At 38.5% G+C, this 17177-nt stretch overlaps 1 protein-coding gene across 1 annotated transcript in view; it reads left to right on the forward strand.

Moving 5' to 3' along the window:
• Nucleotides 1–17177, forward strand: part of GUCY1A2 (guanylate cyclase 1 soluble subunit alpha 2) — a 186386-nt gene that overhangs the window by 147363 nt on the left and 21846 nt on the right. The window contains exon 7 of the mRNA XM_068930349.1: nucleotides 3305–3459. Within this exon, the coding sequence (XP_068786450.1) occupies nucleotides 3305–3459 (155 nt within the window). The remainder of the gene's footprint in view (nucleotides 1–3304; nucleotides 3460–17177) is intronic.

Here is a 17177-nt window from a genome sequence, read left to right on the forward strand (position 1 = left end):
AGAAAACACACTTAGGAGTACTTTGTAGAAAGAGCATCACTGTTGCAGACCTATTGTTGTAGAGAATAAAATAATGAAGCAAGAGACACTTTCTTTTGGGACATTTTTGGTGTAATTTTGTCTTGTATCAGGCATTTATTTATATGGTTTAATAGCAAAACACGCACTGACTTTCATGATCTTCTTAAATCTCAGCATCTAATGATAACTTCAGGTTTTGGTGCTCTCATCCATAGCTCTGTATAGGTTTATCTGTTTATCAAAACGTCTACCTTTTTATTGTAGGAACACAGCTTGTAAAAAAAAAAAAAAACAAACATACTACATAAAATGGTATTTTTCTCCATTGAGGCTAATTACTAGCATAAAGTCTCAGTGATTGGCAGTGCTGTTATTTGAGAGTGTTGTTGATCTGAATTACCTGATGCCTGGTGGCCAAGAACATTTTAAACGAGCACCAAAAGTTAGATGGGTAAACCCCTATACAGAATCTATACCGGTTCTAAAAAGGTAGAACACTAAATGCTGTGTATTCAGCCAAATCAAGTTCTCTTTATCTCTTTATCTCAAGCAGTTCAAAGAAAATCTTACCTGTGATCTCCTGGGTTAAATTTTAAATATCCATTTATTTCTGCTCCCCGCCTCAATATTCTCATTGAAGTTGATATGGCTTTAACTTCAATCACCTGGCAGAGGAAAATATTCAATATCAAGAGCTGTATATCTGCTTTTATTATTTTCAGCAAGTCTGACATTTTGACATTGTAAGATCTGTGGCTGGTTCCCTTGGCACTTGCAGCAAAGTCATAACCACCAAGGGCATTTCCCCAGTTTCTTGTTCAGTGAGACAATCATGAGAAAAAATCTTGAAAGCACTTTCTGTGTGACTAGGGTTTGAGATCTTTTACATGGCCTAACACTTTTGCAACGGAGAATCTGAAAATCTTGGTAAAAGTCCTCTGTCACTGAAGCTTAGAATGGTAAAAAAAGCTGTGTGGACATTTACAAGGAAGCACTTTAGGAGTGAAAGTAGAAAAAAACCCCCAACAATTTCAATTTTCATTGCATGTATTGAAAATAGTACATTTTTTGCTACCACATCTTCTTTGCAATCTATTGTATGCTCTCACCCCAACTTTTCAAGAGCAAAACAAAGCTAGTGCTTTTTCTTATAGTTTCAGTCTGGTCTTCACATGTGGTTGAATGTGCCCTAGAAGAGGTCACAGTAAGTGGTTTATTTGTGATCCTTTAATAAGTGTGCAGTGCACTGATGGAACAAATAGGTAGCACTAGCTGTGCTCTTAAACTTGTGTACAAAATAAGTAATTATTCTCCCATCTCACAAAAACAAGACGTTGTAAAAAAATGTTTTTATTTTTACTAAAAGCTGACAGCGAAGTTGCTGTTGTGTGAACAAGACTGTGTCTGCTCTTAATCATTTGCTGAGGGCAGGTACTGATGTGAGTAATCATTACCTCACTGACGTGGAAAGGACTGCTACTGCAGGAGCACTTTTGATTGGAAATTAACAGCAGGGTTTAAATATGTGTTATGACAAAAACAGTAAATCTTCATGCCCCAAAATATCACCAAAATAATGTAGATGTGATGGGCTTGAACAGATGTTGTTTGCAGCCAAAGCAAGTTTGTGGGTACTTCACAGTCAGTAGCATAGACTATTTGAAGGATTTCAGCAGTTGCCTTCCAAACTGTGCTAACAGTTTGAAAGCATAGTTAAGTGAAAGTGCTATTTAGTCATAGATTTTTTTTTAATATTATATGTAATTAACAGCATTATTATGAGTACTGAAGGTTTTCTGGTGCCTGTGGAAACAGTGTAAGTAACATCTCACTGAATGCGGAATGATGTGTGCTTAAACAGGCACGGGATTAGTATATAATGGATATGCTGTTACGCCCATTGTCTGTGATGTGTTAAAGAGGAACAAAATGAAAAGGATACTTAGCTGCATGTTAAAAATCTTAAGACGCATGGGAGAACTATAGTCAGTGAAACGATGTAGGACCCCACGTGTTCTTAGAACTTTGTGACCACCAAGACTATAAAATGCTGCCATTTGTCTTAACATAAAAAAAGCTAACAATTAATTGCCAGCAGTGCATTCTGGTATGCAAGCTAATAAGTAATTTAATTTTTTATTTGTATTTGAGCAAGTATTTAGTGTGTTATTACAAATATGTGGGTTTAACAGACAAAAGCATATGCGGGTAATGACTGTGACGTGAGTAAGTAAAGGACTTGATGAAGTATGGAGTTTTATTAGTAGCTCACTCATTGAATCCCCATCAGACCCTTTGTTATGTCTGTTTTAGTAGTCGCTATTTATTTTCTGCACATTATCTCATGTTTTGCAGCAGTCCAGTTGCTAAGAGTAAGAGTATCCTCCCAAGATATAACTATCTGCTTTTGATTTTGTTAATGTTACAGAGTTAACAAGGGAAAGATACTTCCCTATGTGTAAAACTGATTTTCTTGGCAAACACATTTGGTTGTTAAAATATGTACAGAATAAATCTTCTCTTTGATTATTCACCCTGAAAGAAACTTGGATGGTGACTCCATGTTTTTCTAGATCAGTATAATCTCCATATCTCAGACAGTTACAGTGGAATGGTTGCTAGAATAGACATTACTTTTGTAGTTTGCTGGGGATTCATTCCAACTTTTTTTTTTTTTTAACAAAATGATTTTAAAAGCCCTTGTGTCTTAATCTTCAGCTTCTTCACCGTTGTAATATCTCTCCATCTGACAAAGTGAAAAAAGCAGCCTTAGACCTTGAGGAGTTTGGAAGAAAAAAACAAATATGAAGAAGATAAAAGTACTGTCTTCATTCACTACACTTCACTACTCCTTCTGCCAATTTGAGAAATGTGTAACATATTTTAAAGCCCGTGTTAAAACTGGTTGCAAAAGTATCCCTCTATAGTGTATCTCTCTGTGTAATTGCATAGCTGACATTGCAGTATTTCTTGGTCATCCCACCCTGTCCTGTTTATGATTCCTGTTTGACAGTGGTTGCTTCCAGTAAGCGTGCCTAGAAGAAGCAGATGAAAATGCTTTTAGTGAAAAGCATATTCATCTTCCTCCTAATTTTTAAATGCAGCCGGTTTAAGCTAGATGGATGGAAGATCCTATTTTCTTCCACTTCTACTGTTTCTTCTTTGCTTTGTTATTTCTTTGAAGTGGATGCTGTGACTGACTGGTAAATAAGTGCTAATGACATTAGTTTGGGCAGGGGCAGCGCAAGAGGCACTGATTGATGTGGATCTCATGTTTTTTCAGATGAGGATAGGCATTCACTCAGGATCAGTTCTGGCTGGTGTCGTCGGTGTAAGAATGCCACGTTATTGTCTCTTTGGAAACAACGTCACCCTTGCAAGCAAGTTCGAGTCAGGAAGTCACCCACGTCGCATCAATGTCAGTCCAACCACATACCAGTAAGTGCTGTCAGCCTTTACATTCTGTTTTTATTGTAGCCTATTTAGTTAGAGTCAGGTCTTGTACCATGCTCTGTCCTTAGCCCATGAACATCAGCAGAAGGCTACCGGGCCACAAGGACAACTGGAAAGAGATACTGCACAGGTCTTGTAGCTCTGCATCAGAAAGTGCAAAGAAGTCAGACAGTGGAGGCAAGAGATCGCTACAGCAGGGCCAAAATAGCCCTGCCTAAAATAGCACATGACAGAACTGGGAAATGTCCCCCATAGTGCCATCATTTTATGCACTGTTACAGCTTTAGGCTAAGGATTCTGTTTCCACTCACTAGATAAAGGTGATGAAGGAAACGCATTTCCATTGGCTCTGGAGAAAGTCTTTAATTTTGGCAGTGAGGCCAAGCTTTCAAAGAGTTTTTACGCATTCTTGCAGGCAAAATTTCTAGTTTAGCACTGCCAAGAGATACTTGATACAAACATTTACTTAGTGTAAGAAAAAAGATTGAAAAAGGTAAAGTATTATGTAATTGAAAAAGGCAAAGTATTATCACCAGCTCTTTGAAGAAATTATGCAAATGGAGAGTAGGCTTGACTAAATCAGGTTAGGAGTAACAGCTCTAAAAAAAAAGGCTCTGAAAAAAAGTATTTCTTATTGTTCAAGTTTGACAGCTTGACTATAATAAGTATTTCTGCTGCTTGGATTAGTACTGATATACTCACTTTTTTGTTAGAAGATGCATATCTCACTCTTTTTCCTACGCTATGTATCTGAAACAATTTTCTGAAGCATAGCTTTGCTCAGGTTTTGGGACTGCTTGAGTAGGGTTGCTTGGGCAGGGATGTTGGACTAGATCTCCAAAGGTCCCTTCCAATCGCAATCATTCTGTGATCCTGTTACTGTTCCTCTGCAGTAAATCTGTAAGCTATTGCTCAAACAGTATTACTTTTCTTTCTTTTTTTTCTTATACAGAACTGTGAATCTCCACATTTATTTTTTCATATATCTATCTATGTAAATTAAAGTTTTAAATGGAATTTCTTCATCCAAGACTTGAAGTTTCTGATATGCTAAAATATAAAGCAGTCAGAAATGAAAGTGAAAAGTAATTAAAACTAGTGAATAAAAAGACATTCATCCTGAGAGCCCATTCACTCCAGATAAAACTTACAGAATGAAGCAAGTGTAGTTACTGGAACAAAAGGCAGAAAAACTGAACAGACTTTTGATCATAGAGTGAGCAGAAGCAGGTTCATACTGTGGTGTCATAACAGGCAAGAGACATACAGACCCACACTATTCTCAGGTATAGAAAATTTGCTAATTTAAATGAAAGTAACTTGCATAAATATATAGGAGATGGCTACTTGGAAATTAGTATGACTTAAAAAAGAAAATATTTTCCACTGCAGGCTATGAGAACCCCCCTAAGACATTGCTTAAGAAGAGAGCACAAGGTTGTTCACCACTTATGTCCCAGTTTTGAAGACTTAAGCGGTAGCAGTGCCTTTGCTTTTAATTTTACACAAATGGAGGAAATGGATTCTGACAAAAAGTGACCAAGGCCTTATAAGAGGGACCTGAAAATTTCTTATACAGAAATATTTCTTATACAGGGATGTCCTCCAATCTGAGAAGGTCTTCGAGATGTTCTGAAAATCTCGTCCATATTTCTAAAGAGGGGAGATCTTAGTGCTTCACATTTCTGCTGGACGCTCTGGTTCTGCTCAGGGCAATGGTGTTGCTCAAGTTTGTAGTACTGAAAGCAGAAATTGGACAGCTGGACACTTTCATATTATTTTAAGAAATGTTCAGTTAGAAATACAAGCAGTCGGTATTTATGAGGCCAATGATGAACAAGTCTATTTTTTTAGGCTGTTCTTGGAATGCTTAAGTCAGGGCCGCTTTTAGTGTGCCAGTGATAGTTCTGTATTTTTTGGTTACAACAGCGATATAGTATGCTTTTCTTATACCTTTACCATGAGACAACTGATCTGTCATTGTATGTCATCTTCATATGACATTACTGGTGAGAAGTCTGTTCTGAAAGCCACTTCGAGGACTTGTATATGGAGTTTGCTAGCAATATGTGCCCTTACGCTGTCCTTTATGCCACTGCAAGTACATTTGCTGGCAGAATATGAGTCATATTTTCTCCCCTTCTGTATTTTCCAGATTATGTCATTCAAAAAGTAGTCTACAACTTGTTTCAACTCCTTTTAATCCTAGAAATCCCTATTCAAGCATTTGTGTCCAAAGTGTTTGATACTCTTCTCGTTTAAGATACTGATCTCAGTGGGAATAGGACTGTTTTTTATCTTCAAAAAATAAAGTCCTATAAATTAGCCTTGGCTGTAGGGATCTTCTGAGACAAAATGACTAGATTTTGGAATAAAGGGAGAGCAGTGGATGTCATCTGCCTCGACTTTAATTTGACTTTTGACGTCTCCCACAGCATACTTGTATGCAGGTTAGGAACTTACAATCTAAATAGAAGGACTACTAGATGAGTGAAAAGCTGGCTGGATCTATGGTCTCAGAATGTGGTGGTTAAAATATGTGGTACTCTGCCTGGAGGCCAGTAACAAGGGGCTACCACAGGAGTCTATCCTGTGATCTGTCTGCTTTCATCACTGACCTGGGAGAGGAGACGGAGTGCCCTCTCATTGAGTTTGCAGATATCACTAAACTGGGATAGTGATTCTAAAGCTGGGAACAGCTTGAGATGCTTGAGAACAGAGCTGCCATCCGGAGGGGCCTAGACAAGCTGGAGGAGTTGGTCAGTGAGAATCCCAAGGAACTCAACAAGAACAAATGTAAAATCCTGCACTTAAAGCAAAATTCCTTGCAACAGTACAGGCTGGGAACTGGCTGCCTGGGGAGCAGCTCTTCGGAAAAGGCCTGGGCAACCTAGTGGGCAGTGAGCAGGATATGGGCAAGAAGTGTGCCCTGGCAGCAAGGAAGGCCAGCAGCATCTTAGGCTGTGTGAAAGGGACACAGCCAGAGACCAAGAGAAGTGATTATTTCCCTTTACTTGGCATTAGCTACACCTTATCTGGCTTACTGAATCCAGTGCTGGGACTCCAGAACCAGACAGAAATTTATAAATGAGGAAGTTCAGTGCAGGGTTGATGAGATGGTCTACTTGTCCAGTGAGGAGAAGCTGGGGGAGCTGGGCTTGTTTGACCTGGAGCAGAGATGGCTTTGAGGCCACAGCAGCCCCCAGTGCCTACAGGGAGGTCACTGAGTAGACGGAGACAGGCTCTTTTCAGAGGTGCATCTTGGGACAACAAGAGACAATGATCATAACTTGAAACGGGAGGTTTTGACTCTTTATATAGAGGAAATTTCATTATGAGAACAATCAAATAACAGCACAGATTGCCCGGAGAGTTTGTGCAGTCTCCATCCTTAGAGGTTTTCAAGACCCAACTGGATAAAGCCAGTGATTCAGTGTTGATCTCTTTTTGAGCAAGACTTTGGACTACAGATCTCCTGAGGTGCCTTTCAACCTGAATTATTCTATGAGTTTATGATTTGTCCATTTATATATTTAGCCTGAGTGCCAATTGATTAAAATTCTGCACCTAAATGATGAAAAAAATTTCTGACAGACTTTATAACCTACCCATTCTACATAAAACAAACCAATTTTTTGCTTAATGCCGAAGCACTAACCTATGAACCTAGAATAACTTCATATATTGAGGATAATTTTGACAGATATTGAAGATGGATAACAATAAAGATTTTTGGTGAACCTTTTTTTTTTTTTTTTGCAACAGCCATGGTGACAAAAATGTAAAGATAAAAGACAAGACTGTCCTCTAATTCTTAATGCATAAATTCCTGTGTTATGCTAGCTGTTGGATAGTTTCAGATATTGATTTCCTGGTGCATCGCTAGGAAAGTTCTAATTTCATTACTCAGCTTTGCATTGTTGTGGGACTGCTTGAGTCCATGAAAAGCACAGTCTTTTTTCAGAAAAGGAGTATGAAGGACTCCCGTGGCTCCTTCTAAGGCACAAACAGTTGATAGGGCTGTTGGAGAGGAGCAGTGCTCTCTCAGATAATGTTTTAGTATATATGGGAATAGATTCTAATTCCCCTAGTTTCATGGATAAAACTTCCGTTTGTTTCAGTACTGTCAAACTTTTCCACCCACTGAATCATCCTGCCTGGGCTTATCTTCCAGTTCTGATAGTTATGAATTTAGACTGTTGATTCCAAAAAGGGAAGATGATAGAAAAGTGACTGATGGTATAATAACATTATTACCTAGCAGAACAAAACAAACCTCAACAAAATATAGAATTATTAATATTTTTACCTACTTAATGTACTACTTAGAAAATCTGTTGTTACATGCAGAACAGATTCAGAACAACAAATTCAATGCTTGCTTCAGAGAACTTCAAATCTAAGTGCAAATAACAGGCTAAACACAGTAAAAAAAGTAGGTAAAAAAGTAGAAGTAACAAGAAAAATATATATTAGAATGAGAGGCAGTGGTCATTCAAGATGAATGGCTAAAAGTAGTGAGAAAAAGGATAGGAACTAGTTCCTTTTTCATATTTCAGAAAGCATTTGAAATATAAAATGAATATGCATGAGGCCACTTAGGCTATTCCAAACCATACCTTTAGGCATGGTTGAAAGCATGAGAACAGCTAGGGAGAAGACAAGAAATGTGACAATGCTGACACAGTGATCAAGAAAGATTGCTATTACAAAATATTCTGTAGGGCAGAATTATTCAGAGCCCCTGAAGGAGATCTGGGAAGTTTGAACATAATACAGTAATACTATCAAATACTATCAAATACTATCAAAATAAACCAGTAATAATCTGATGCAGCTATGTATAAATTTTCTTAAATACAATTTTATTGGTATATAATTTGCTGTGTACAAATAAAGTGGTTCACCACAAAATGAAATGTTTTTTCCGCTGACCTTATATTACATCAAATGCTTCTATCTATTCTTGCTATGCTGCTGTGTACTCGGTTAGTATTTTTATTATCCAAGAAGAAATGTTTTACAAAGTAGATAATTCTGCAATCAGTATGAAAATAACGGAATCCAAGTTAATTAAAATTACTAGCATTTATCATTATGTGTTTGTACCTACCAAGCCCCAGGATGAAGATTCTGGCATATGTTTTGTGCTTACAAAGCATGCAGATACTGAAAATGAGTCTAATGCTTATTAGCTTTCATTATATAGTACAACATTATACATTGTAAAGAGCCATCAGCATTTAAATTACAATCGCACTTCAAAATGCTTGTTATTGGTTTCAGACATTTCCCTTTGAGTCCATAATCTGCCTATGTAAGAATCAGAGATTAAAAATGTAAATATAACGTGCTGTTGCCTAGCAGCAGCGGTGGACCTGGGGCAGCCTTGCTCCAGTTACACCTGTCTGGGAAGAGCTCTGAACTGCAAGACAGCGGTTCTTACAAAGGTGGCCTTTGAATCTTTTGGGGATGAAAGCTCACTTCTGTTCAAAATATCTTGTTCTCATGCTTTTGTCTTTTGGACCAAACAGGTCTTTTGTCTGGAGGACCCCCTCTGAATCACTAAGTATTGTAAGACTGAAAGCATTGGGACAGCGCTGGTAAAACTTCCAGTGAAACAGGCAGAAACTGGAGAGGGAACAGAGGATCTCAGACTGGCCCGGGTTAAATGTGTCCAGGAAGGAACAGAAAAATAACACGTTCCCCGTTCCTTCAGTAAAGTGGCAAATCTGTCTGTAGGTTTATTTAATTCATCTACATTATCCTGAATTGAATAAAATTACCCTATTTCCCATCCTCAGGAAGCAAAAACAATCAGATTTATGAGTCTCTTCTTCAGCACAGAGGAAAGATTAAATACTTCTTTACTTATTTGTTTCAGCTATGACTAATGATGTTTATCTGATATTAATATAATATACCTACATTCATCCTGTTTCCCTAATAGTATTACAACATAATGCCCTGGGATCTCTAAGCAGTTATCAAAAGCAAGTAAACGTAATTGTTGCTATTTTTCAAGTAACTATATTTAAAAATGAACTCTATTTTGCCCTTTTGTTTCACCTCTGGCCTTTCTCTGTACATATTTCCCTTATGCAGAAAGGTATTTCTGGCATCAGGTATTGGCTCCAGATAGTTGCCATTATCACATACTGGGCATTTCATCCAGCACCTGAGATCAGGCAAAGATGAACAGTCTGGATGTATCCCATGTCTGTATCAGATGAGGAGAGAGCAACCAAGGGTGCTTTTCAAACATGGAGCCAGGTGAGGTCACCTCTTGTTCACCTACCTGAAGTACCTCTTATTCACCTACCTGAAGTTGCCCCACAGCCATTAGAATTGATTAGAAAACTCAAAATTTGAATAAGTTTTTAACATTTATTTTTTTGAATGCTATTGGAAGAAGTTCTATTTTTACATCATTATGAAGTGTATACATGTCTCTTTATGTGGCTTTTAAATTAAAACTCTATGCATTTTTATAAACTGCCTATAGCTTTTTATTTTTGTCAAATTCTTTTTCCTACAGGCAACTATATGATATAGACAAACGAATGGAGTTGCTCTCCAACAGCCCTTTCAGATTAATTTAAACTTTATTTCTAATCCTCTGCAAAAATTGTTTGTTTTTATATTGATCACTTCACCATGTGTGCTATCACGAGACATAGTGTTACACATACAATTTAGTTATAGGCAAAAAGGAGTACACCTTATATATGGACACAAAAAATTATTGTCAGTCTAATTAAAGTATTGACAGTCTAGTCAAAATATAATAAACAGCTATTATTATTAGCCAGTTATGATGATATGGATAGTCATAGTCCAAATTAATATAATTAGTAAAGAAAAACCACATTAATAATCTAGTTTTAAATTGTTATACACACTACCTAGAATCTACCCCTGTTATGCTCACCCTTCCTCCGCCCCTCTTGGTCCTAAGGATGATGGTGCCAGTCCTCCTCAAGGAGGAGAATGAGTCCAGTGAAGGGCTACAAAGATGATGAAGGGACTGGAGCATCTCTCATATAAGGAGAGGCTGAGAGAGCTGAGGCTGTTCAGCATGGAGAGGAGAAGACTGAGGGGGATCTGATCGATGTGTAGAAGTAATCTGAAAGGAAGGTGTCAAGAGATGAGGCCAGACTCTTCTCCATGGTGCCCAGTGACAGGACAAGAGGCAACGGGTACAAACTGAAACACAGGACGTTCCATCTGAACATGAGGAAAAATTTTTTTCCTGTGAGGGTGACAGAGCACTGGCACAGGTTTCCCAGAGAGGTTGTGGAGTCTCCTTCGCTGGAGATATTCAAAAGCTATCTGGACCTACTCCTGGGCAACATGCTGTCGCAGGTGAGTGAGGAGCAATGCACTTCACTTGTAAAAGAGAAGCAGCAATGTGTTTTATTGATACGAGATAATGGCTTAACAATGATTAAAGGAAAATAAGACAGTGATTTCACGAGATTTGATGGCAAGGTTCACTCAGTTATTTATTGTGTGGAGGACAGGGTCAAACAAAATTGTCAAGGAGACCCTCTCGTTGGGTCATGGGGTTCAGGGTGGACTCCCTTGCTTTCTGAACTCCTTCCCAGTCCCAGACTTGGTCAACGGTTTATGTCTAAGGATTGTGTACAGAATCAACCCTAGATGTAACTTAGCAAAGTTTGCAAAATTTCAGCGCACTATTATTCAGTTACTGTTGTGGGTACAGAGTCTCTTGACCTTGAGGAGTAACCTTGAGAGGCATCCCAACTCAAAGGGAGATTCACCGCCATGCAGCCAGCTGCCATGCAGGAGAGCTCAACGGGCTCTGGGCTGCCTCCTATTTACAGGGTAAGATGATTGACTCATAGTTATATTTGCATACCAGCTGTACCTTGGTCGGTGCATGTTCAGCTAGTACTTGGCTATTCTGCTGTTATCTGTCTCCCCAGATTCCTCTCTGATGTGAATAGCCTGAGCGCAGGATGGGGGAAACCAGATCTTACTGAGGGCTATCGTCTGAGCAGGGTTTCGGGTGAAAGGTCGGGGGGTGGCCCACCATCACATGTGCTCTAGGTGATTCTGCTTGAGCAGAGGGGTTGGACTAGATCTCCAGAGGGCCCTTCCAACCTCAGCCATTCTACATTCTGTGAATTGCAAGATAGGGAGGTTTAAAGTGAGTTGTTAGAAACCAGATTTCTTCACTGGGAGGAGCTTACTTGGGGTAGGGTGATCTTCTTGGTCCTGGATCCCTTCTGGATAATTCTTATATATTTTTTGACAGTTTGCTTGCACACTCTTTTTTCACTGGTTTATACTTGTTTTTCTGTTCTTTTTGTTATCCCTAAAGCAGTTTGATCTGCCTCCACAAGGCTGCATTGTCTTAGTGACCAGTCACTGTCCAGTGTGATTTACGATTACAGTCCTGGGGCCTCTGCTGTCTGCCTGTGCCTGCACTCTTCTAAACTTCATGTGTTTATTCCAGGATCATAGGTAGTTCACTCTACACAGAATAACTTCTTTTAGATCACTTGCTATTATTTAACTCTAGGCAGGATAGCACACAATTCTACACAGCTAAACTAAAGCTAAAACATATTTTGCTAGATACTAAACAACTGCTATCACAGTTGCTAAAATGAGCACAAGACAAGACAAATCAAGGCAAGTCCTGAAACCAGCCTTGTTAGATCCATACAAAGTTTGTGGCCTTTTACTAGTGATGGCAAAACCCTGTTCACTGAGCCTAATTTTCTAATGTCCAGAACAGAGAGCAGCCCCAGTAGCTGCTCAACTGCAGTATTATAAAACTGGCAAAATCATTCTACTTAGGTGGATAAGAAATAAAGGTATTAAAAGTCAGTGGTAGGCATTTACCATACTGAATCACAAACTGGGATATACAGTATATGCATTAGAAAACCAGGACTGATCCTGTCGTAATCTTAGTGCAACTGAGTATGAAGGAAAAGCACCAATATATGAGTTTCCATAATTTCAAAAACAATAATATAAAATGTCAAATTAAGTAGAACCAAGTATACTTAGTTTTTCTTCTGTTCGTTCTCCTAGCCTTTCCAGCATATTTAGAAACTGTTGGAGAAATCCAAAGCCACTAATATTTAGGATTAGGCAGACTGATTTTGGCTTTACAGTAGCAAATTCCTGTCCTTATGCATTGTGTTTTACCAGCAGTATTTCTTGTGAATGCAATAATAATTTGTCACCTGAATTCATATGGAAACAAATGAGTTGACGTATTTTATCAAACCAGATACCCAGCTAGAATGGTGGCCAAGAATTTTTGCCACAGAAGAAAGGGTCAGGCATCCAGCAGTAAACAGTCTTCTGATAACCCATTTGGGTAGCCATTAATTTACTTTTTATAACTATACCAATTACTAGGTAGGTATGAACAAGGTAACTACTGTTTAATACATTTCATTATAAGAAACTTTCCTCTTTAAGAGTTATAACTGAAAGAACCTTTTCTTCTGTTCTTCTGATAGCCATCCCTGTGAAAGAGAACATTTATGGAAGACTGGGTACTTTGCTTTTCTTAGTGCACACTATATTTAGCAAGTCAGTGCATATTCTTCTTTATTTTAATGTAATGTACTCTATTTCTTTGCAAAATACTGCTTAAATTTTGGTCCATCTAAAATAATTTCTTTGAAAGAAGTTTGCATTGATGTTCAGTTCTGAGTGGGTGCTTTCTTTATCTCTGATTCAGCAAATTGCCAAATCCTATCATATCATGGCTTTTATTTAGGGTAAATGGAAATTCATTATACTGAGTTAAAATGTATATATATATATATATGCAAAACTAAAGCTGAATAAATATTTCACTATTGTTAATACCTTACCTGAATATAACATTCCTGCTATATAGTATGTTGGAATAGCAAATACTATAATTAGTTTTATATTTAGTGAGATACGAACCTGTGTTTGAAGGTTATTATATAACATATATGGATACCAGGGATGGTGTTAGCCGTTTATGGCACTATATAAATGGAAATGCCTGATTTGGAGTGCTTATTTCAGATTGGCTGCATTACCATTTGTGACGAGCCCTGTGTAAGGGTGAGAGAAAAGATAGCCCTCTGTGGAGCACAGGTTAGGCGGTGTGCCAGGCTCTTGTGCCGAAGCAGAGCACATCTCCACAGCTGAACAAAGCTGTATTTGCTGGGGAAGTGGCAAATGGTACTAGCTGGATGCAGCAGTCATGGGTGACACAGTGGTAGGGAAGAGATTTCAGACATTTCCAGGTGCTGTGTGGACAGCTTGTGCTCTGAAACCTTCGTGGTTGTGCTCAAAGGGTTAGAACATGCCTGGGCAAGTGTGTCCTCCATTGCTGCTGTTTCCCAAAGCAGCTAGAATTAAATTAGTGCGTGTGGTAATCAGTTACGCCTTTTGCCGTGGAAATACAGCTCTAGGGGCAATTCATCTTTTATATTTCCAAAGCAGTTGCTACTCCATGCTGCGGTTTAAGCAGCTGCTCTTCTCACTGTCTTGTTCCTCCATTTGTGCAGATCCTTCAGCTTTTGAATGTATCTTGTTTGGGAGGGAATGAAGCAGCTTAGCACACTTTCCACAAAGAAATCATAAAATATTTGGAAAGAGGTTTCTCCGTGAAGCCATCCTTCCTGCTGAGCTTGAAGGCAGGCAAAGGTGCCTTTTTTCGTGTGAGTATTAATTGAACTTTGCAGCATCCAGTGATAAGTACAAAGGTCTGACATCTCTGAGAGATGCAGAGATAAAGAGATGAAATTGCTTCCCAGTGGGAACAGAGAGAGAGAGTAAATCATGGTCGAAGGCATGCACTCCGCATACAAGGCCTTGCAAGAAATAATTCCGTAGTAGGAAATATTTTTAGCTCATTTTTTGTATATAGGAACTTGCTGATGAAGATGTGACTCTTTCTCACCAAAATAGTTTGAAATATAGTTACTCTAACCTATTGTTCCATTGATACGAAAAGATGCTAAAAAGAAGGGTTATGTGATTTAAAAGTTTCCTCCAAGTTCCCCATTGAGTATCAGCTCAACTTTCCTTGACGCACAGACCAACTGACCTTCAAATGCTTCTTGCTTCCAACGAATCATAACCAAACATTCTGTTTCCGTGCTAACATATTTTTAATGAAGGAAATAAAAATGAAAAAATAAATTGGATAATTCTCGAATACAATCTCTTTGTTTGTCTAAAAACAACACCATTTCCATCATGGAAGGGACAATTCAAGAATTTAAACAGCTCTGGAAGTTTTCAGTTTAGGAGGAGAAACTGTCAAAGTTAATCAATTACAAATCGGTGTATAAGGAATTCTTTCTCCTGTAAAACCTCAACAAAGACGACCAGCTGAGGGCAGACCTGGTTCCAGGCGATATACAGAAGTGCTTGAGTAGCTGACCCTTACGATTGAAGTACTGGATTGTAAATTGTGTATCCAACCATTGAGTAGCACCCATAATTTTCACCCTATGACTATCCTACCATAAAAATGTCCTTTGCAACACTGCCTTTTAAGGGGAATACCTAAAAATAGTGCAGAAAAGACAGCTAGGTCTAGCTGGTATAGTTTCAGAGTAGTTTTTATATGCCTATTCCTGAACTGCTGAGGTTGTGTATCATCAACTAAGGCTCTATGATTATGGGACGCTCTGGGGATTCTAAGTGCTTTACGTAGAATTTAAGCTGCCATATCGTTTTCTGAAGCTGAAAGAAGGGATTGTGCTATCAGACTTCCAGAGCAGGCAGTCTGACTGAGTGACAACAAAATGCTCTGGGAATATCAGTGGTGCTGGGGATGACTAGTGACAACCAAATAGTCCTTGTACAGCTATTTGGTAATTTGTCCACTACTGTGACTTGTGATAAACTCCACGTTCTTTTATTAGGTGCACTATCTGAATTAGCCTCTCTCAGAAATTGTTTTCTCAGACTGGGAATGAGATGATGTTTCAGAAATTGCCTCTGATATCTAATAACTTTGTGTAGATAATAAAGAAGGAGCTATCTGATTATCTTCAGTGCTTAGTGTGAAAATATCTTTCTGCAGGAGTCTTCCTTTCTATATTTAGGCATTCATGCTGTCAAAAAGAAAACAGCAGCAGCTGATGGTGATGGCCCAGATCTACAGCCCTTGCTAAGTTTTCTGCCTTTCTCTTCAAGGGCACAAAGAGCCCTAGAAGATAATTCCGTCAAGCAGCTGAATGGATAGTGTAGATCCTCAGTCATACGACCAATTTTCCCACTTCTCCTCTAGAAGTACTAGTAGGTAATTAGTACTAGTAGAAGTACTAATAGGTACTAGTCCACTTTCCTAGGTGGTTGCATTGAGTTCTGTTTTCTTCTGTCTTGCCTTGTGGACCAGTGTAATTCCTCTTTATCTCGTCTTTATCTCCTGTGGAGAAGAGCAGAGCTGATTTATATCCAGATGTGCCATTCGTCTATTCACATCTGTGGACATTCAAGCAAAAAAATCAAAGGCATGAGATTTCAGGCAGATGTGGTCATTAGGTTGCATAGATTGTGGCCTGTTGCAGAGCTGGAGTCTCTTTGACAAAAATCATTCACACAACAGGTGAAAATAAAGCCTTTGATTAGTATCTTGCACTTTTGTCCTATGAAGAAAATAGATATATTGTGATAGTATCAACTAAACTCAGTGCCAGCCCTGAACTAAATTTAAAAAAATGTTGTAGGTCTCAAATTTGAATAACTGTCATTACAATTAGATAATGTTGGACTCTGAGTAGGAAACCATTGTTTCTAACAAGGCTAGGTGTTCCTCAGTGAATAGCCAGCTTTTGGGGTAGAATGACTGCAGAGAAATCTTGCGGATTTGACTCTGAATATTCTAGGAGTTCAAGTCCTGCTTGCAGAAATCTACGTTGGGAAGCAGAGAAGAGTTATTTCAGTATATTAAACCTGTATTTTTAAAACACAGGATATTTACTGCTAGCACTGCAGAGATGAAAGGAGAAAAGCTTCTCTGTAGAGGTCTCCGCAAATTTTTACATGATTTAAACAAGATTACACTATTTGATTATAAAACTGAAAAACTGGAAAATAGATCATGGCACTCAAACCACAGGCTAAACAAAGACTACCACAGAAATTAAAATGCAGAAACACTGTTGGATTTATAGCCCACTGATTATTGAAAAGCTGGGAACAAAATACCTTCACATTTCAATGAACTATTGGGAGCCCACACAGACTCCCTCAGCCAAAACCCAAGAAAAATATGCATGAAAGGAAATGCCGTTACATGTGCTTGGAAACCTGGAAAATTCACCTGGCGACAAGATGCATTCATTCATTCATTCATGTACTTACCAGAAATCAGCTTTAGAGCCATTAAATAAACAACCTATTACAAAACCCAGTGAGAAGCTAACAGCTGACAAGGTTCTCCCCACAGATGTTTCTGAGGTTCAGATAAGACTGATTGAAAGTATAAATATCTTGGGAGGGGGAGAAGATGCGGACTACTTTCTTATATCCAACTGTGCTCAGCATTTACCATGACACCAAAACTGTTGTTTTCAACTCTTTAAGGGACTGAATGCCCATGGCTTAATTAACTGGAAACAAAAAGAAAATGTATAGAGTTATTTTCTTTATTTTACAACTCTAACTTGTTTCAAGGAAGGTAATTGGTGAAGAGGCCCTAAACGATTAGATATAGC

The sequence above is a fragment of the Struthio camelus genome, chromosome 1 (genome assembly GCF_040807025.1).
Source record: "Struthio camelus isolate bStrCam1 chromosome 1, bStrCam1.hap1, whole genome shotgun sequence".
In the NCBI taxonomy this organism is placed as follows: Eukaryota; Metazoa; Chordata; class Aves; order Struthioniformes; family Struthionidae; genus Struthio; species Struthio camelus.